Raw genomic sequence first — 21,214 nt, 5'->3', positions numbered from 1 at the left:
TTACCTGCTTCGGAGAGGTCGCGGAGGGAGCTGCTCAGGGCGCTCCTCTTCAGGCCCTCGCCCATGGTGTAGGTGTCGTCCAGACTGGCACGGTTCATGTTGCCGTTGCCAGCCTCCTTCTTCAGCCCAGAGCTCTGGGACATACTGGGCCTCACCACCCCTTTCTGCTTCTCCAGCTCAGCTGTATATCAACATACACATGATTTTATTTCACCTTTATTTAACCAGGTAGGCCAGTTGAGAACAAGTACACATTAACTGCTACTTGACCAAGATAAAGTAAAGCAGTGCGACAAAAACAACAACACAGAGTTACACATAAACAAACGTACAGTCAATAACACAATAGAAAAATCTATGTACAGTGTGTGCAAATGTAGAAGAGTAGGAAGGTAAATGGGGAGAGAGTAAGGTGAGGAGTGTGTGTGTGTCTTTGTTTCAGTGCTAGCTTTCAGACACAAAATAGTTGTCCATTTCCTCAAATAATTTCATCACTGGCACTAGCCTTATTTTCTCATAGACGATTAGTATACATTCGGTAACTATTGCATATACATAGTAATTAAATGTTGAATTGTTAGTGCACCTAAATCGTTTTGGACGTTTGACTCGTTCTTAGTAATAGTGTTCTGTGTGTCCTCATCCAGTCCTCATCCTGGTAGCCATCCTGTGAACTCTATAGATAGTCCTCATCCTGGTAGCCATCCTGTGAACTCTATAGATAGTCCTCATCCTGGTAGCCATCCTGTGAACTCTATAGATAGTCCTCATCCTGGTAGCCATCCTGTGAACTCTATAGATAGTCCTCATCCTGGTAGCCATCATGTGAACTCTATAGATAGTCCTCATCCTGGTAGCCATCCTGTGAACTCTATAAACAGTCCTCATCCTGGTAGCCATCCTGTGAACTCTATAAACAGTCCTCATCCTGGTAGCCATCATGTGAACTCTATAGATAGTCCTCATCCTGGTAGCCATCCTGTGAACTCTATAAACAGTCCTCATCCTGGTAGCCATCCTGTGAACTCTATAAACAGTCCTCATCCTGGTAGCCATCCTGTGAACTCTATAAACAGTCCTCATCCTGGTAGCCATCCTGTGAACTCTATAAACAGTCCTCATCCTGGTAGCCATCCTGTGAACTCTATAAACAGTCCTCATCCTGGTAGCCATCCTGTGAACTCTATAAACAGTCCTCATCCTGGTAGCCATCCTGTGAACTCTATAAACAGTCCTCATCCTGGTAGCCATCCTGTGAACTCTATAGATAGTCCTCATCCTGGTAGCCATCCTGTGAACTCTATAAACAGTCCTCATCCTGGTTGCCATCCTGTGAACTCTATAAACAGTCCTCATCCTGGTAGCCATCCTGTGAACTCTATAGATAGTCCTCATCCTGGTAGCCATCCTGTGAACTCTATAGATAGTCCTCATCCTGGTCGCCATCCTGTGAACTCTATAAACAGTCCTCATCCTGGTTGCCATCCTGTGAACTCTATAAACAGTCCTCATCCTGGTAGCCATCCTGTGAACTCTATAGATAGTCCTCATCCTGGTAGCCATCCTGTGAACTCTATAGATAGTCCTCATCCTGGTAGCCATCCTGTGAACTCTATAGATAGTCCTCATCCTGGTAGCCATCCTGTGAACTCTATAAACAGTCCTCATCCTGGTAGCCATCCTGTGAACTCTATAAACAGTCCTCATCCTGGTAGCCATCCTGTGAACTCTATAAACAGTCCTCATCCTGGTAGCCATCCTGTGAACTCTATAAACAGTCCTCATCCTGGTAGCCATCCTGTGAACTCTATAAACAGTCCTCATCCTGGTAGCCATCCTGTGAACTCTATAAACAGTCCTCATCCTGGTAGCCATCCTGTGAACTCTATAAACAGTCCTCATCCTGGTAGCCATCCTGTGAACTCTATAAACAGTCCTCATCCTGGTAGCCATCCTGTGAACTCTATAAACAGTCCTCATCCTGGTAGCCATCCTGTGAACTCTATAGATAGTCCTCCTCATAAACAGTGAATTAGTAATGACCATGAGGCCCTCTCTGCCTCTATTTGACTGAAGGAGGGAGGGAGAGGGGGACAGAAGGAGGGAGGGAGGGGTGGACAGAGAGAGGGAGGGCGGACAGAGGGAGGGAGGGGATGGACATAGGGAGGGAGGGGGTGGACATAGGGAGGGAGGGGTGGACAGAAGGAGGGAGGGAGAGGGGAACAGAAGGAGGGAGGGAGAGGGGGACAGAGGGAGGGAGGGAGAGGGGGACAGGGGGATGGAGGGAGGGGCGGACAGAGGGAGGGAGGGAGGGAGAGGGGGACAGATAGAGGGAGGGGTGGACAGAGGGAGGGAGGGAGGGAGAGGGGGAAAGAGGGAGGGAGGGGGGGGGGACAGAGGGAGGGAGGGAGAGGGGGACAGAGGGAGGAAGGGGCAGACAGAGGGAGGGAGGGAGAGGGGGACAGAGGGAGGAAGGGGCGGACAGAGGGAGGGAGGGAGAGGGGGACAGAGGGAGGGAGGCGTGGACAGAGGGAGGGGTGGACATAGGGAGGGAGGGGCGGACAGAAGGAGGGAGGGAGAGGGGAACAGAAGGAGGGAGGGAGAGGGGGACAGAGGGAGGGAGGGAGAGGGGGACAGGGGGATGGAGGGAGGGATGGACAGAGGGAGGGAGGGGCAGACAGAGGGAGGGAGGGAGAGGGGGACAGATAGAGGGAGGGGTGGACAGAGGGAGGGAGGGAGGGAGAGGGGGAAAGAGGGAGGGAGAGGGGGAAAGAGGGAGGGAGGGGGGGACAGAGGGAGGGAGGGAGAGGGGGACAGAGGGAGGAAGGGGCGGACAGAGGGAGGGAGGGAGAGGGGGACAGAGGGAGGAAGGGGCGGACAGAGGGAGGGAGGGAGAGGGGGACAGAGGGAGGGAGGCGTGGACGGAGGGAGGGAGGAGTGGACAGAGGGAGGGAGGGGTGGACAGAGGGAGGGAGGGGTGGACAGAGGGAGGGAGGACAGAGGGAGGGAGGGAGAGGGGGACTGAGGGAGGGAGGGGTGGAGGGAGGGAGAGGCGGACAGAGGGAGGGAGGGAGAATGGGACAAAGGGAGGGAGGGAGGGGGGTACAGAGGAAGAGCTAAAATGTCTGCTCACACTCTATCCTGTATTTCTCCATTTCCTGGACCTCGGCGATGGACTCCCGCAGGTCGTCAGTAAACTTCTTGCGGTCCTGGGGGTTGGGCGCGTTAAAGTTGATGAGCACTTTGATGTCGGCACCTGGTATGGCTGATGTAAGCTTGATTCCATTCCCGTAATCTGGACAAGAGAAAGAACAAACGAGCTAGAGAGAGACCTTTAAAACTAGGTCCATCGACCACAGATGAAGCTTAAAAGAACACGTTCCGAAAATCTGTCTGATGTTTTGAGAGTATAAACAGTGTCTCATTCCATCATCACAGGATGGTTAGATGTATTTCTATGGTAAATTAAACCCAGTGGGATGTACTATATACAGTGCATTCAGACAGTATTCAGACCAGTGAACTTTTTCCACATTTTGTTACTCTACAGCCTTATTCTAAAATTGATTAAATTATATATATATTTTTCAATCTACACACAATACCCCATAATGACAAAGTTAAAGCAGGTTTTTAGATATTTTTGAAGATAAAAAAATTGATAAAAACCGAAATAACTTATTTACATAAGAATTCAGATTCTTTGCTATGAGACTCGAACTTTAGCTCAGGTGCATCCTGTTTCCATTGATCATCCTTGAGATGTTTCTTCAACTTGGTTGGAGTCCACCTGTGGTAAATTCAATTGATTGGACATGATTTGGAAAGTCACACACCTGTCTATTTAAGGTCCCACAGTTGTCAGTGCATGTCAGAGAAAAAAAACAAGGATGAATTGTCCGTAGAGCTCTGAGACAGATTGTGTCGAGGCACAGATCTGGGGAAGGGTACCAAAAAAATGTCTTGAAGGTCCCCAAGAACACAGCGGCCTTAAATTCTCTCCCGGCCAAATTGGGCAATCGGGAGAAAAGGGCCTTTGTCAGGGAGGTGACCAAGAACCCCATGGTCACTGACAGAGCTCAGTTCCTCTGAGGAGATTGGAGAAACTTCCAGAGGGACAACCATCTCTGCAGCACTCCACCAATCAGGCCTTTATGGTAGACTGGCCAGACGGAGGCCACTCCTCAGTAAAAGGCAAATGACAGTTCATTTGGAGTTTGCCAAAAGGCACCTAAAGGACGCTGATCATAAGAAACCAGATTCTCTAGTCTGATGAAACCAAGACTGAACTCTTTGGCTTGAATGTCAAGCATTACGTCTGGAGGAAACATGGCACCATCCCTACGGTGAAGCATGGTGGTGACAGCATCATGCTGTGAGGATGTTTTTCAGCGGCAGGGACTGGGAGACTAGTCAGGATAGAGGGCAAAGATGAATGGAGCAAAGTACAGAGAGAGCCTTGATGAAAACCTGCTCCAGAGCAGTCAGGAGCTCAGACTGGGGCGAAGGTTCACCTTCCAACAGGACAATGAACCTAAGCACACAGCCAAGACAACATAGGAGTTGCTTTGGGACAAGTCTCTGAACGTCCTTGAGTGGCCCAGCCAGAGCCTAGACTTGAACCCAATCGAACATCTCCGGAGAGACCTGAAAATAGCTGTACAGCGATGCTCCCCATCCAACCTATTAGAGCTTGAGAAGATCTGCAGAGAAGAATGGGAGAAACTCCCCAAATACAGGTGAGGCAAGCTTTTAACGTCACACCCAAGAAGACTCGAGGCGGTCATTGCTGCCAAAGGTGCTTCAACAAATTACTGAGTAAAGGGTCTGAATACTTATGTAAATGTGATATTTAAGTTGACATTTTTTATAAATATGCTAAAAATGTAAAAATCCAGTTTTTGTTCCGTTATTATGGGTTATTGTGTGTAGATTGATGAGAAAAATAAGGCTGGAAAAGGTCAAGGGTCTGAATACTTTCCGAATGCACTTTAAGCATGCTGGGCTAACACATTGGGGAGATGGTGAATTGTGAGTGAGAGGTCTGTGGCCCTTACGCTGGTTCTCAAACATCAGAACCTGCATCCCATACAGAGAGAAAGACTGCCTGAAGCTGTATGTCACAGAGTTCTTCTTCTTCTGGAAAATCTTTGTTACCTGCACCCAAATAAACACACAAACAAACACACAGCCAAATACACAAGTTATACTGTGGGGGCAAGAAAGACAGAGAATAAAAAAAAGCTTAGACAGAGGTTTAAACTAAAAAGACTGGATCATTGTTGTTGCTGTGAGGCTAGAATGATCATATTCAGGACAGGATAGGAGAGAGGAAGGAGACATACCACCAGAAGATCATTAAACAGGAAGATCTCCCGCTGGTGCAGGCCCAGCTTCTGGAGCTTGTTGGGGTCCGGCACTTCAAACAGCCGGCAGTAGCAGACCAGCCTGCGATGGGGCAGGGACAGGACCTAGAAGCCAAAACAACAACATTACTCCCTAACACTCAGAGGTCAGGCCACCACAAAGAAATATGACCCCAAAATAGGAAGGTTTTAACTCCTTAAATACAGTTATATTTTGGTGTGCGATCGCACGCACGCACGCACATGCACACGCACACGCACACACACACACACAGCTATGCCAACAGGGAAATAAAAACGGAAACCATGAGGCTCCATTTTAGGATGATTTAGTGTGAGGAGTGCAAAGGAAACGGCTTTTAATGATGTCTGAATAGTGTGCTACAAACCCCCTGGTGCTGCTGTTTCTCCTTGTTACATTATTCATCCTAATGTATTCATTGTCGTTTGGAGAGGTGGTTTCACCACCCTACTTTGTTTGGGAATCAGGGGGACACAGAGTAATTAGACTCGGTTCCCTGAGACCATAACACATCTGTCATTTATTCCCTCAAACAATGTGCTCATAAAAGTTCAATACCAGCAAATTAAAACTGTCTAAAACGGTCTGATTCATCCAATGAAAATTCATGAAAAGCAGGAGCTGGTAGATCCTTTTCCTGTAGAACAATATGATTATGTAAACAGTGTAATGTAGAACAATATGATTATGTAAACAGTGTAATGGCAGTGTAATGTAGAATAATATGATTATGTAAACAGTGTAATGTAAATAATATGATTATAGAAAAAATTGTAATGCAGAATAATATGATTATGTAAACAGTAATGTAGAATAATATGATTATGTAAACAGTGTCATGTAGAATAAACAGTGTAATGTAAATAATATGATTATAGAAAACAGTGTAATGTAGAATAATATGATTATGTAAACAGTGTAATGTAGAACAATATGACCATGTAAACAGTAATGTAGAATAATATGATTATGTAAACAGTGTAATGTAGAATATGATTACGTAAACAGTGTAATGTAGAATATGATTACGTAAACAGTGTAATGTAGAACAATATGACCATGTAAATAGTAATGTAGAATAATATGATTATGTAAACAGTAATGTAGAATAATATGATTATGTAAACAGTGTAATGTAAATAATATGATTATAGAAAACAGTGTAATGTAGAACAATATGATTATGTAAACAGTGTCATGTAGAATAATATGATTATGTAAACAGTAATGTAGAATAATATGATTACGTAAACAGTAATGTAGAATGATATGATTACGTAAACAGTGTCATGTAGAATATGATTATGCAAACAGTGTAATGTAGAACAATATGACCATGTAAACAGTAATGTAGAATAATATGATTATGTAAACAGTGTCATGTAGAATAATATGATTACGTAAACAGTGTCATGTAGAATATGATTATGCAAACAGTGTAATGTAGAACAATATGACCATGTAAACAGTAATGTAGAATAATATGATTATGTAAACAGTGTCATGTAGAATAATATGATTATGTAAACAGTGTCATGTAGAATAATATGATTATGTAAACAGTGTCATGTAGAATAATATGATTATGTAAACAGTGTCATGTAGAATAATATGATTATGTAAACAGTGTCATGTAGAATAATATGATTATGTAAACAGTGTAATGGCAGTGTCATGTAGAATAATATGATTATGTAAACAGTGTCATGTAGAATAATATGATTATGTAAACAGTGTCATGTAGAATAATATGATTATGTAAACAGTGTCATGTAGAATAATATGATTATGTAAACAGTGTCATGTAGAATAATATGATTATGTAAACAGTGTCATGTAGAATAATATGATTATGTAAACAGTGTCATGTAGAATACTATGATTATGTAAACAGTGTAATGGCAGTAGAACAGAAGCCTGCAAGCATATAGGTTACAGAAGTTACATCGTTTATTATTCTCCTAAATATATTCAGAACAATCTTTCAGCACTTCTCACCCCTAAAACATTCATGACTAATAATAACCACTCTAACAAATGCCCTCTGTCTGTGTGAGGCTTCTGTGTGTGTGTGTGCGTGTGTGTGTGTGTGTGTGTGTGTGTGTGTGTGTGTGTGTGTGTGTGTGTGTGTGTGTGTGTGTGTGTGTGTGTGTGTGTGTGTGTGTGTGTGTGTGTGTGTGTGTGTGTGTGTGTGTGTGTGTGTGTGTGTGTGTGGTCTGTTCCTGGCAGTCATATATGCCTGGCTCAGCATACAGTGAGTAAATACTGCAGCTCACTAGTACCTAGGAATTTATATGTGTTGACTCTGTCTACAGGAGCATCAAAAGAGATCCTGCTCATCTCAGTAATAGGTGTGGGCTTTCAGGGGAAAGTAGACCCTTAATCCAACTAACGTAGTCTGAAACAACAAGTATCTACAGGACTTGGATGATTTTAGGCATCCTGATACAGTAAGACTGGGTGATGGTAGTTTAGGCCTAACACTAAATACAAGTACAGTCAGGGCCATCATTATTGGCACCCTTGATGAAGATGAGCAAAAAAAGGCTGTATAATATAAATAATACAAATACTGAGCTAAATTGTATGCTAAAAAAGTTTGAAAATGATATATTTTTAATACTAATAGAATTGCTCATCTCATCGCTGGACTTGAATCCCATTGAAACCCTGTGGTTTGAATTGAAGAGGGCAGTTCATAAGCACAGATTCTGTATGGAGGAATTCTGTATGGAGGAATGATCTAAGATCCCTCCAAATGTGTTCTCCAAATCTTAAAAAACATTTTAGAAAAAGGCTCAGTTTCGTTATCTTCGCAAGACGAGGGCGTTGGATTATTGAAAACAGGGGTTCCAATCATTTTTACCCCTTTCTCCTAGCAATTGTATTAGTATAAAATAATATCATTTTAACATTTTTGGAGCACACAATATACTTCAGCATTTGATTTATTTATTTTATACAGTCTTTGTTGCTCATCTTCATCATGGGTGCCAATAATGATGGAGCTGACTGTACATGCATAGGCCTGACTTACATATAAATTGTGGATGAGGAAAATTAAACTCAACAAAAAAATAAACGTCCTCTCACTGTCAACTGCTTTTATTTTCAGCAAACTTAACATGTGTAAATATTTGTATGAACATAACAAGATTCAACAACATAAACTAAACAAGTTCCACAGACATGTGACTAACATAAATGGAATAATGTGTCCCTGAACAAAGGGGTGGTAAATATCAAAAGTAACAGTCAGTATCTGATGCGGCCACCAGCCGCATTAAGTACTGCAGTGCATCTCCTCCTCGTGGACTGCACCAGATTTGCTTTGAGATGTTACCCCACTCTTACAAGGCACCTGCAAGTTCCCAGACATTTCTGGGGGGAATTGACCTAGCCCTCACCCTCCGATTAAAATAGGTTCCAGACGTGCTCAAAGGGATTGAGATCCGGGCTCATCGCTGGTCATGGCAGAACACTGACATTCCTGTCTTGCAGGAAAATACTCACAGAAAGAGCAGTATGGCTGGTGGCATTGTCATGCTGGGGGGTCATGTTAGGATGAGCCGGCAGGAAGGGTACCACATGAGGGAGGAGGATGTCTTCCCTGTAACGCACAGCGTTGGGATTGCCTGCAATGACAACAAGCTCAGTCCGATGATGCTGTGCCACACCGCCCCAGACCATGACGGACCCTCCACCTCCAAATCGATTCCGTTCCAGAGTACAGGACTCGGTGTAACACTCATTCCTTCGACGACAAACGCGAATCAGACCATCACCCCTTGTGAGACAAAACCGTGACTTGTCAGTGTAGAGCACTTTTTGTCAGTCCTGTCTGGTCCAGCAACGGTGGGTTTGTGCCCATAGGCGACTTTGTTGCCGGTGATGTCTGGTGAGAGACTGCCTTACAACAGGCCTACAAGCCCTCAGTCCAGCCTCTCTCAGCCTATTGCGGACAGTCTAAGCACTAATAGTCTCCTGACCCCTCCTGTCTCAGCCTCCAGTATTTATGCTGCAGTAGTTTATGTGTCGGGGGGCTTGGGTCAGTTTGTTATATCTGGAGTACTTCTCCTGTCCTATTCGGCGTCCTGTGTGACTCTAAGTGTGCGTTCTCTCATTCTCTCCTTCTATCTTTCTTTCTCTCTCTCGGAGGACTTGAGCCCTAGGACCATGCCCCAGGACTACCTGACACGATGACTCCTTGCTGTCCCCAGTCCACCTGGCTGTGCTGCTGCTCCAGTTTCAACTGTTCTGCCTTATTATTATTCGACCATGCTGGTTATTTATAAATATTTGAACATCTTGGCCATGCTCTGTTATAATCTCCACCCGGCACAGCCAGAAGAGGACTGGCCCACCCCACATAGCCTGGTTCCTCTCTAGGTTTCTTCCTAGGTTTTGGACTTTCTAGGGAGTTTTTCCTAGCCACCGTGCTTCTACACCTGCATTGCTTGCTGTTTGGGGTTTTAGGCAGGGTTTCTGTACAGCACTTTGAGATATCAGCTGATGTACGAAGGGCTATATAAATACATTTGATTTGATTTGATTTAATGGAGGGATTGTGCATTCTTGGTGTAACTCGCAGGTGTGATGTTCGGATGTACTGATCCTGTGCAGGTGCTGCTGCACGTAGTCTGCAACTGCGAGGACGATCAGCTGTCCTTCCTGTCTCCCTGTAGTGCTGTCATAGGCATCTCACAGTACGGACATTGCAATTTATTGCCCTGGCCATATCTGCAGTCCTCATGCCTCCTTGCAGCATGCATAAGGCACGTTCATGCAGATGAGCAGGGACTCTGGGCATCTTTCTTTTGGTGTTTTTCAAAGTCAGTAGAAAGACCTCTTTAGTGACCTAAGTTTTCAGAACTGTGACCTTAATTGCCTACCATCTGTAAGCTGTTAGTGTCTTAACGACCGTTCCACAGGTGTTCATCAATTGTTTATGGTTCATTGAACAAGCATGGGACACAGTGTTAAAACCCTTTACAATGAAGATCTGTGAAGTTATTTGGATTTTTACGAATTATCTTTGAAAGACAGTGTCCTGAAAAAGGGACGTTTCTTTTTTTGCAGAGATTATATGGTTGTTAATAGGGCTGTGGCGGTCACAACATTTCGTCAGCCGGTGATTGTCAAACAAATAAATGCCGGTCTCACGGTAATTGACCGTTAATTAACATAAACAAATGTAGCATCTCCTGGCTTCCACACATAGCCTACAAGCCCCTGATGCAGACCTTTGGAACATCTACATTTTTTAAAAGTCTAATAACAGTCTATCACAGTGCCATCCGTTGTGTCACCAAAGCCCCATATACTACCCACCACTGCGACCTGTACGCACTCGTTGGCTGGTCCTCGCTTCATACTCGTCGTCAAACCCACTGGCTCCAGGTCATCTACAAGACCCTGCTAGGTAAAGTCCCGCCTTATCTCTGCTCGCTGGTCACCATAGCTGCACCCATCACGCGTATCACGCGTTCCAGCAGGTATATCACACTTGTCACCTCCAAAGCCAATTCCTCCATTGGCCGTCTCTACTTCCAGTTCTCTGCTGCTAATGACTGGAACAAACTACAAAAATCTCTGAAACTGGAAACACTTATTTCCCTCACTAGCTTTAAGCACCAGCTGTCAGAGCAGCTCACAGATCACTGCACCTGTACATAGCCCCTCTATAAATAGCCCAAACAACTACCTCTTCCCCTACTGTATTTATTTATTTATTTTGCTCCTTTGCATCCCAGTATTTCTACTTTGCACACTCATCTACTGAAATAGGGTGCAGGCCAGGCAGCAGGCTGTTAGCCAACCTGCCAGCTTAGTGGAGTCTGCCACTAGCATAGTCAGTGTAGTCAGCTCAGCTATCCCCATTGAGACCGTGTCTGTGCCTTGACTTGGGTTGGGCAAAACTAAACATGGCGGTGTTCGCCTTAGCAATCTCACTAGGATAAAGACCTCCTCCATTCCTGTCATTACTGAAAGTGATCGTGATACCTCATCTCAAAATAGGGCTACTTAATGTTAGATCCCTTACTTCAAAGGCAATTATATTCACTTAACTAATCACTGGTCATAATCTTGATGTGATTGGCCTGACTGAAACATGGCTTAAGCCTGATGAATTTACTGTGTTAAATGAGGCCTCACCTCCTGGTTACACTAGTGACCATATCACCCGTGCATCCCGCAAAGGCGGAGGTGTTGCTAACATTTACGATAGCAAATTTCAATTTACAAACAAAAAAATGACGTCTTCTAGTCATGAAATCTATGCAGCCTACTCAATCACCTTTTATAGCTACTGTTTACAGGCCTCCTGGGCCATATACAGCGTTCCTCATTGAGTTCCCTGAATTCCTATCGGACCTTGAAGTCATAGCAGATAATATTCTAATTTTTGGTGACTGTAATATTCACATGGAGAAATCCACAGACCCACTCCAAAAGGTTTTCGGAGCCATCATCGACTCAGTGGGTTTTGTCCAACATGTCTCTGGACCTACTCACTGTCTGGACCTAGTTTTGTCCCATGGAATAAATGTTGTGGATCTGAATGTTTTTCCTCATAATCCTGAACTATCGGACCACCATTTTATTACGTTTGCAATTGCAACAAATAATCTGCTCAGACCCCAACCAAGGAGCATCAAAAGTCGTGCTATAAATTCCCAGACAACACAAAGACTCCTTGATGCCCTTCCAGACTCCCTCTGCCTACCCAAGGACGTCAGAGGACAAAAATCAGTTAACCACCTAACTGAGGAACTCAATTTAACCTTGCGCAATACCCTAGATTCAGTTGCACCCCTAAAAACATTTCTTATAAGAAACTAGCTCTCTGGTATACAGAAAATACCCAAGCTCTGAAGCAAGCTTCCAGAAAATTGGAACGGAAATGGTGCCACACCAAACTGGAAGTCTTCCGACTAGCTTGGAAAGACAGTACCGTGCAGTATCGAAGAGCCCTTACTGTTGCTCGATCGTCCTATTTTTCCAACTTAATTGAGGAAAATAAGAACAATCCGAAATTTCCTTTTGATACTGTCGCAAAGCTAACTAAAAAGCAGCATTCCCCAAGTGAGGATGGCTTTCTCTTCAGCAGTAATAAATTAATGAACTTCTTTGAGGAAAATATCATGATTATTAGAAAGCAAATTACGGACTCCCTCTTGATACTCCCCATCCCGGATCCGGGATCGTGAATAAAGCCTCAGGCTCATTAGCATAACGCAACGTTAACGATTTCTGAAAATCGCAAATAAAATGAAAATAATGCGCCTGCTCTCAAGCTTAGCCTTTTCTTAACAACACTGTCATCTCGGATTTTCAAAATATGCTTTTGAACCATAGCAATTCACTAATTTGTGTAAGAGTATGCTAAGCTAGCTTAGCATTTTGAGTAGCATTTAGCACGCAACATTTACACAAAAACCAGATAACCAAATAAATAAAATCATTTACCTTTGAAGAGCTTCGGATGTTTTCAATGAGGAGACTCTCAGTTATATAGCCAATGTTCAGTTTTTCCTGAAAGAATCTTTGTGTAGGAGAAATCGCTCCGTTTTCACATTTTCACATTTGGCTACCGAAACGAACCGAAAATTCAGTCACCAACAACGTCAAACTTTTTCCGAATTAATTCCATAATATCGACCGAAACATGGCAAACGTTGTTTGGAATCAATCCTCAAGGTGTTTTTTCACATATCTCTTCATTGATATGCAGCTCGTGGAAGCCTGCTTCCCCCTCAGAATCGCATGGAAAAATACCAGCAGCTGAAAAAGACGCACCAATTTCGACGGAGGACACCGGGCGGACACCTGGAAAATGTAGTCTCTTATGGTCAATCTTCCAATGATATGCCTACAAATACGTCACAATGCTGCAGACACCTTGGGGAAACAACAGAAAGGGCAGGCTCATTCCTCTCGCATTCACAGCCATATAAGGAGACAATGGAAAATGGAGCCTCAAAAATCCTGCTGGTTTCCTGGATGCCGTTTCATCTTGGTTGTGCCTGTAGCTCCCGTTCTAGGGCACGCACAGAGAATATCTTTGCAGTTCTGGAAACGTCAGAGTGTTTTCTTTCCTAAGCTATCAATTATATGCATAGTCGAGCATCTTTTTGTGACAAAATATCTTGTTTAAAACGGGAACGTTTTTCATCCAAAAATGAAATAGCGCCCCCAGAGTTTCAAGAGGTTAAATCTGTGTATTCATGAAAAAGCTCAGTTGTCCTGAGTCTGCACAACTCTGCCAGGTCCTAGGATCAAGAGAGACACTCAAGTGTTTTAGTACTATATCTATGACACAATGATGAAAATAATCATGGCCTCTAAACCTTCAGGCTGCATACTGGACCCTATTCCAACTAAACTACTGAAAGAGCTGCTTCCTGTGCTTGGCCCTCCTATGTTGAACATAATAAATGGCTCTCTATCCACCGGATGTGTACCAAACTCTCTAAAAGTAGCAGTAATAAAGCCTCTCTTGAAAAAGCCTAAATTTGACCCAGAAAATATTGAATCTTCCATTCCTCTCAATTTTTTTTAGAAAAGGCTGTTGCGCAGCAACTCACTGCCTTCCTGAAGACAAACAATGTATACAAAATGCTTCAGTCTGGTTTTAGACCCCATCATAGCACTGAGACTGCACTTGTGAAGGTGGTAAATGACCTTTTAATGGCATCAGACCGAGGCTCTGCATCTGTCCTCGTGCTCCTAGACCTTAGTGCTGCTTTTGATACCATCGATCACCACATTCTTTTGGAGAGATTGCTGCTCCAGTTTCAACTGTTCTGCCTGCGGCTATGGAATCCTGACCTGTTCATCGGACGTGCTACATGTCCCAGACCTATTATTTGACCATGCTGGTCATTTATGAACATTTGAACATCTTGGCCATGTTCCGTTATAGTCTCCACCCGGCACAGACAGAAGAGGACTGGCCACCCCTCATAGCCTGGTTCCTCTCTAGGTTTCTTCCTAGCCAAGCCAATGTGCTTCAACACCTGCATTGCTTGCTGTTTGGGGCTTTAGGCTGGGTTTCTGTACAGCACTTTGAGATATCAGCTGATGTACGAAGGGCTATATAAATACATTTGATTTGACAAATTTACAACATCTATTTCAGAAGAACATAAAAACATACTCTGAGTTGTCCTTATGTTAGGTCCTGATCTGACTATGCCAAATGGCTGTGGGCTACACTTGTTCGTTTATCAGACAAGATTTACTTAGAATTCCGTGGCTTTATTTTATATTATGTTATAGTCTGAAGAATAAAATTGAACAAAGCTGAATAAAATAGAAAGGATATTTTCTCCAAACGATTTGCTATTCTGTGTTGAGCGGTTAACAAAGAAATAGGTACTCCTACTGTATATGCTTAATTTAGAATTATTAATGTAACTTTAGTTGTTCTACAAACGTTGGGGTATACGTTGTAAGGCTACATGATGCGACTCTAATGATGATTTGAAAAATGTCACTTGAAAGGTATGATCTCTGCTTTTTTTTTTGCGCAGGCTGTACACACTCCATCAGTCTCGCATTCACAATTTGACAAGCACTTAATGCTTCGAAATTCACTGCGACATCCCCTTTGTGTGGCCGTAATGCACCCTAAAAAAATCTGTCTTTTCGGCCAGTGGCCATTGTGCCCTTGGCTCAGAGTGCTGTGTTGTGCCCTGCTCCGAAGCGCCTCTCACTCACATGGCTCTCCATCACGTGATCGGGTCTTTCTCACAGGCTACAAGTGAAGACAGACACATCGGGAACGCAACTGCGCGTGTCCTTACCCAATTCCGAGGTGCATATTGAAGACATTGGAAGAACTGTCCACATTCACTTTTCATCAGCCAACAAGATGAGTAGGCCTAACGAACAGCAAAAGCACTAACCTACGTCAATCTACTATCCCACATAGTACAAAAGTTCACCTATTCTATTCTGAGCAAGAAATGAATATTCCAAACATAGTCTTGGACAGTTGGGGATACGCTAGATCCCAATTTAATACACTAGCATCACATCTTTAGTGTGTCTGATAAACTATTAGGCTATTTATTCACATTATAAGTGAAGCAATGCAAACACGGCAGTAGGCTATAAGCGCAAATGTTCTATTAGTGGAAAAGCACCATTATCAAAAGTGACTGCAAATCTTGTCTTTACCTATACTAAATATATGAAAATATATGTATGAAATTTGTTTTGATTTATCATGCACCTGTCTTGAAACAGGGGCAGAGGAAAAAATACATGCCATCTACAAATACATGTCATCTACATACACTTAGATTGGAGTCATTAAAACCCGTTTTTCAACCACTTGCAAATTTCTTGTCAACAAACTAAAGTTTTGGCAAGTCATTTAGGACATCTACTTTTGAGACTGTCATTTTTCCAACAATTGTTTACAGACAGATTATTTCACTTATAATCCACTGTATCACAATTCCAGTGGGTCAGAAGTTTACGTACACTAAATTGAATATTCCAGAAAATGATGTCATGGCTTTAGAAGCTTCTGATAGGCTAATAGACATCATTTGAGTCAATTGGAGGTGTACCTGTGGATGTATTTCAAGGCCTACCTTCAAACTCAGTGCCTCTTTGCTTGACATCATGGGAAAATCAAAAGAAATCAGCCAGGGGAATTTTTACGAGGATTAAATGTCGGTGTATGTATGTAAACTTCAACTGCATGCACTCTAATAGCGAATCGAGGATGCTTTTTTCGTGGTTCATTTTCATGCCAGCCCGGTAGGCTATACTCCTGTTGTAAAGACAAGCAATGTGCTTAATACTAGGAAAGTTGAGAAATAAATATAGTAGGCCTAGCCTAAAGAAAGCTGATGGGATCCTCCTCTTTTTAATAGAGGCCATAACTCTGTTTTCTCACACAATTGCATAGCCTATAGAAATGTTGTACAACATACTCTCATGAAGTGTTTGATTAGATTTTGAATACATTTCCATTGATGTCAGAGTGATTAGAGGGACAATAGAGCGCTGAGTACCAGGCAGTTAGCATGTTTGGTAGGCTACTAATGACCATCAGCAGTATCACGGCTTGGAGAAGCCTAAGTACTGTGACTAAACGGTCATGTGGAATTTGACTGCCTTCATGACTTGTGACTGCCGGTAATATGGTCACCACAACAGCCACAGTGATTACATGGTGGTTACATGAAAACTGTGAATATGTACTTACACATCCTAGACCGTGGTGGAGAGATCCAATCTGCATTGAAAGGACAGAGAGAAGATCAAAAATAGAACCTCATTACTGTTTATGTGCTTACAGGACATCACCGAGATCATGTTACATATCAATGCAGTACATTAGTCACATTACATCTCATAGGTCATCTCATTGATGGGGTCATACAGACTCTTTCCTCTAAAAGTGTATGGTTACAGCCTGGTTAAGGATTAGTCTGGCTGTGTGTTTATGAGCCATCTACACTACGTACAAACCACCCTCATGAGAACCTCAAAGTAGAGTCTCAGTATTGCAGTTGTCCTGTAGGTCATTTGACAGTCAGTAATGAGTTGAATGAGGTGGTTTAAACCAGTGTCTCCTAATCCTGGTCCTCCACTACCCCCAACTGTACACCGTTTCTGTTGTAGCCCTTGACAACCACACCATATTCAACTCATTGAGGACTTGATGATGAGTTGACAAGTTGAATCAGGTGTGCTTGTCCAGGGTTAATATAAACATGTGTACTGTTGGGGGTAGTGGAGGACCAGGGTCTGGAAACACTGGTTTAAACAGAGGTGAAATCTAATAGGTCTACAGTAGCAGTGGAACAGATGCAGGTAACTGATAAAATAAAGGACAGCAACATCCACCAGAACAGCTTCAGTGTATAGATTCTACAAGTGTCAGGAAGTATATTGGAGGGATGTGACTCCATTCTTCAATGAGAAATTACATAATTTGGTGTTTTGTTGATGGTGGTGGAAAACTCTGTCTCGGGCACCACTCTAGAATCTTGCATAAGTGTTCCATTGGGTTCAGATCTGGTGACTGACACAGACACAATGACCCTAAGCATAATGGGATGTTAATTGCTTAGTTAACTCAGGAACCACACCTGTCTGGAACCTGCTTTCAATACAGTATGTATTTACTCAAGTGTTTCCTTTATTTTGGCAGTTACCTGTAGATTGTTATAGGACAGAAGTCTAATGTGTATTTTAATGTCCAGGTTCTTCACTGTACTCTGGGTCCCCTGAGGGTTTTGATACTGCTGTTTAGTGATGATGAGGGATCATTTTTCAGTGCATGACATTATAGCATGTGGTGAAGGAGTGATCGCTTTCTGCTCCACTACTGGGAGATTTAAGGAGTCAATCATCATGATACATCAGTCCGTCTGGAGCTTCCTGGTGTATAAGGGTTAAATAACTTTAAATTCATGCGGTCATTGAGAATCTCAGGCCTTGTTCCCCTCTATCGTTACATGACTGAAATGTAATTCATGGCTACAGGTACAGGCTAGGCTTCTTCACTATATGCAGTACTTCACTATATTAAGTATTGAGGCATTAATGAGACACATTGGTAACACGGAAGAACAACATACAACAAACTCACTCTCTCTCTCTCTCCAAGTAAGGGAAGGTTATGAGAGTTCATTCCTCATTAGACTGCAGAGGCCGAGCTCCCCACTTGTGCCATCAAACCTCTGCAACTTATCCAGAATGCCACAGCAATCTTCCCAAGCTCTCCCATGTCATGTCACCTGCTCCTCCGCACACTCCACTGGCTTCCAGTCGAAGCTCACATCCACTACAAGACCCTGTTGCTTACCTACAGAGCAGCAAGAGGAACTGCCCCTCCCTACCTTCAGGCTATGCTCAAAACCCTTCATCCCAATCCGAGCACTCCGTTCCACCACCTCTGGTCTCTTGGCTGTCCCACACTTACGAGAGGTCAGCTCCCACTCAGACCAGTCAAAGCTCTTCTCTGTCCTGGCACCCCAATGGTGGAACCAGTTTCCCTCTGACGCTGGGACAGCAGAGTCCCTTTATTGAGGAAAAATGTACTTACTGGGACTGCGAACTGTGGTTGTCTCACCCAGCTTTCTTAAGATGAATGCACTAACTGTAAGTCGCTCTGGATAAGACCATCGCTAGATGACAAAAATGTCAAATGAGGTGGCTGACACCTCTCAAGGGCCATGGGTGTATTAAAGTCACCAGTGTGAAGGTCTCAGAGTCAGACATGACTCATTACTCTACAGTACTACAGCCACAGAACCCTGCAGCTGCCAGTGGACTGCCAATATCGTACTGCAGAAGCCCTCCTCTTTCTGTGAGGGTTTGCACACCAACAGCAGGAGAAGAGGTGATAACTTTAAATATGAAAATGTGTGAAGACACACCACTATCCTTCTCTCTCTCCATGGATAAATGCACTTCTTTGGCCTGTATTTGACAAACTGAACACTATAGTTAATCGCAGTGCTATGGAGCGACACTTTTCATTAAGATAACCAGTCTTTCCACTGTAAAACCCAAGGGCATTTCCGTCATCTGCCTTGGATCAAGTGCTCTGCAAAAAGTGCTGTAGAAGAAGGGTTTTAGTTAAGTTCCTCACCGGTTTTTTGTTGCCCACTATGAGTTTCTCCACCTTCTGGACTTGAGACACATGGTCCTCGTTGGTCTTCAGCTCCCTCTTCCTGATCCTCTCATAGATTCCTACCAGAGTTTCCCTGGGGATGTCCTCCCCATCGTCCACCCCTGGGAGGAGAGCAGACAATGGTTACACACACTCTCACTCAGAGACAAAGTCGCACCACGCAAGGACACAGTCGCACCACGTATGGACACAGGCGCACCACGCATGGACACAGGCGCACAACTCATGGACACAGTCGCACCACGTATGGACACAGGCGCACAACTCATGGACACAGGCGCACAACTCATGGACACAGGCGCACCACGCATGGACACAGTCGCACCACGTATGGACACAGGCGCACAACTCATGGACACAGGCGCACCACGCATGGACACAGGCGCAGCACGCATGGACACAGTCGCACCACGCATGGACACAGTCGCACCACGCATGGACACAGGCGCACCACGCATGGACACAGGCGCACCACGCATGGACACAGGCGCACCACGCATGGACACAGTCGCACCACGCATGGACACAGGTGCACCACACATGGACACAGTCGCACCACGCATGGACACAGGCGCACAACGCATGGACACAGTCGCACCACGCATGGACACAGTCGCACCACGCATGGACACAGTCGCACCACGCATGGACACAGTCGCACCACGCATGGACACAGGCGCACCACGCATGGACACAGGCGCACCACGCATAGACACAGGCGCACAACGCATGGACACAGTCGCACAACGCATGGACACAGTCGCACCACGCATGGACACAGTCGCACCACGCATGGACACAGTCGCACCACGCATGGACACAGTCGCACCACGCATGGACACAGTCGCACCACGCATGGACACAGTCGCACCACGCATGGACACAGGCGCACCACGCATGGACACAGTCGCACCACGCATGGACACAGGCGCACCACGCATGGACACAGGCGCACCACGCATGGACACAGGCGCACCACGCATGGACACAGTCGCACCACGCATGGACACAGTCGCACCACGCATGGACACAGGCGCACCACGCATGGACACAGGCGCACCACGCATGGACACAGGCGCACAACGCATGGACACAGTCGCACCACGCATGGACACAGTCGCACCACGCATGGACACAGTCGCACCACGCATGGACACAGGCGCACCACGCATGGACACAGGCGCACCACGCATGGACACAGGCGCACAACGCATGGACACAGTCGCACAACGCATGGACACAGGCGCACAACGCATGGACACAGTCGCACCACGCATGGACACAGGCGCACCACGCATGGACACAGTCGCACCACGCATGGACACAGTCGCACCACGCATGGACACAGGCGCACCACGCATGGACACAGTCGCACCACGCATGGACACAGTCGCACCACGCATGGACACAGTCGCACCACGCATGGACACAGGTGCACCACGCATGGACACAGTCGCACCACGCATGGACACAGGCGCACCACGCATGGACACAGGCGCACCACGCATGGACACAGGCGCACCACGCATGGACACAGTCGCACCACGCATGGACACAGTCGCACCACGCATGGACACAGGCGCACCACGCATGGACACAGGCGCACCACGCATGGACACAGGCGCACAACGCATGGACACAGTCGCACAACGCATGGACACAGGCGCACAACGCATGGACACAGTCGCACCACGCATGGACACAGGCGCACCACGCATGGACACAGTCGCACCACGCATGGACACAGTCGCACCACGCATGGACACAGGCGCACCACGCATGGACACAGTCGCACCACGCATGGACACAGTCGCACCACGCATGGACACAGTCGCACCACGCATGGACACAGGTGCACCACGCATGGACACAGTCGCACCACGCATGGACACAGGCGCACCACGCATGGACACAGGCGCACCACGCATGGACACAGGCGCACAACGCATGGACACAGTCGCACCACGCATGGACACAGTCGCACCACGCATGGACACAGTCGCACCACGCATGGACACAGTCGCACCACGCATGGACACAGGCGCACCACGCATGGACACAGGCGCACCACGCATGGACACAGGCGCACAACGCATGGACACAGTCGCACAACGCATGGACACAGTCGCACCACGCATGGACACAGTCGCACCAGGCATG

General features: G+C 45.3%; 1 protein-coding gene across 8 annotated transcripts in view; it reads right to left on the bottom strand.

Annotated features, from left to right (window-relative positions):
• The window catches only part of LOC135527975 (IQ motif and SEC7 domain-containing protein 1-like), a 260,372-nt gene that overhangs the window by 8,977 nt on the left and 230,181 nt on the right, over window positions 1–21,214 (bottom strand). For all 8 annotated transcript variants that reach the window (XM_064956684.1, XM_064956690.1, XM_064956685.1 and 5 more), the window contains 6 exons: window positions 19,013–19,155; window positions 16,616–16,645; window positions 5,346–5,471; window positions 5,058–5,157; window positions 3,134–3,295; window positions 5–181 (listed from right to left, as the gene is read on the bottom strand). In XM_064956684.1, coding sequence (XP_064812756.1) covers window positions 5–181; window positions 3,134–3,295; window positions 5,058–5,157; window positions 5,346–5,471; window positions 16,616–16,645; window positions 19,013–19,155 — 738 coding nt within the window. The remainder of the gene's footprint in view (window positions 1–4; window positions 182–3,133; window positions 3,296–5,057; window positions 5,158–5,345; window positions 5,472–16,615; window positions 16,646–19,012; window positions 19,156–21,214) is intronic.

The sequence above is a fragment of the Oncorhynchus masou genome, chromosome 33 (assembly GCF_036934945.1).
Source record: "Oncorhynchus masou masou isolate Uvic2021 chromosome 33, UVic_Omas_1.1, whole genome shotgun sequence".
NCBI lineage: Eukaryota > Metazoa > Chordata > Actinopteri > Salmoniformes > Salmonidae > Oncorhynchus > Oncorhynchus masou.
This window is presented reverse-complemented; position numbering and strand designations above follow the sequence as displayed.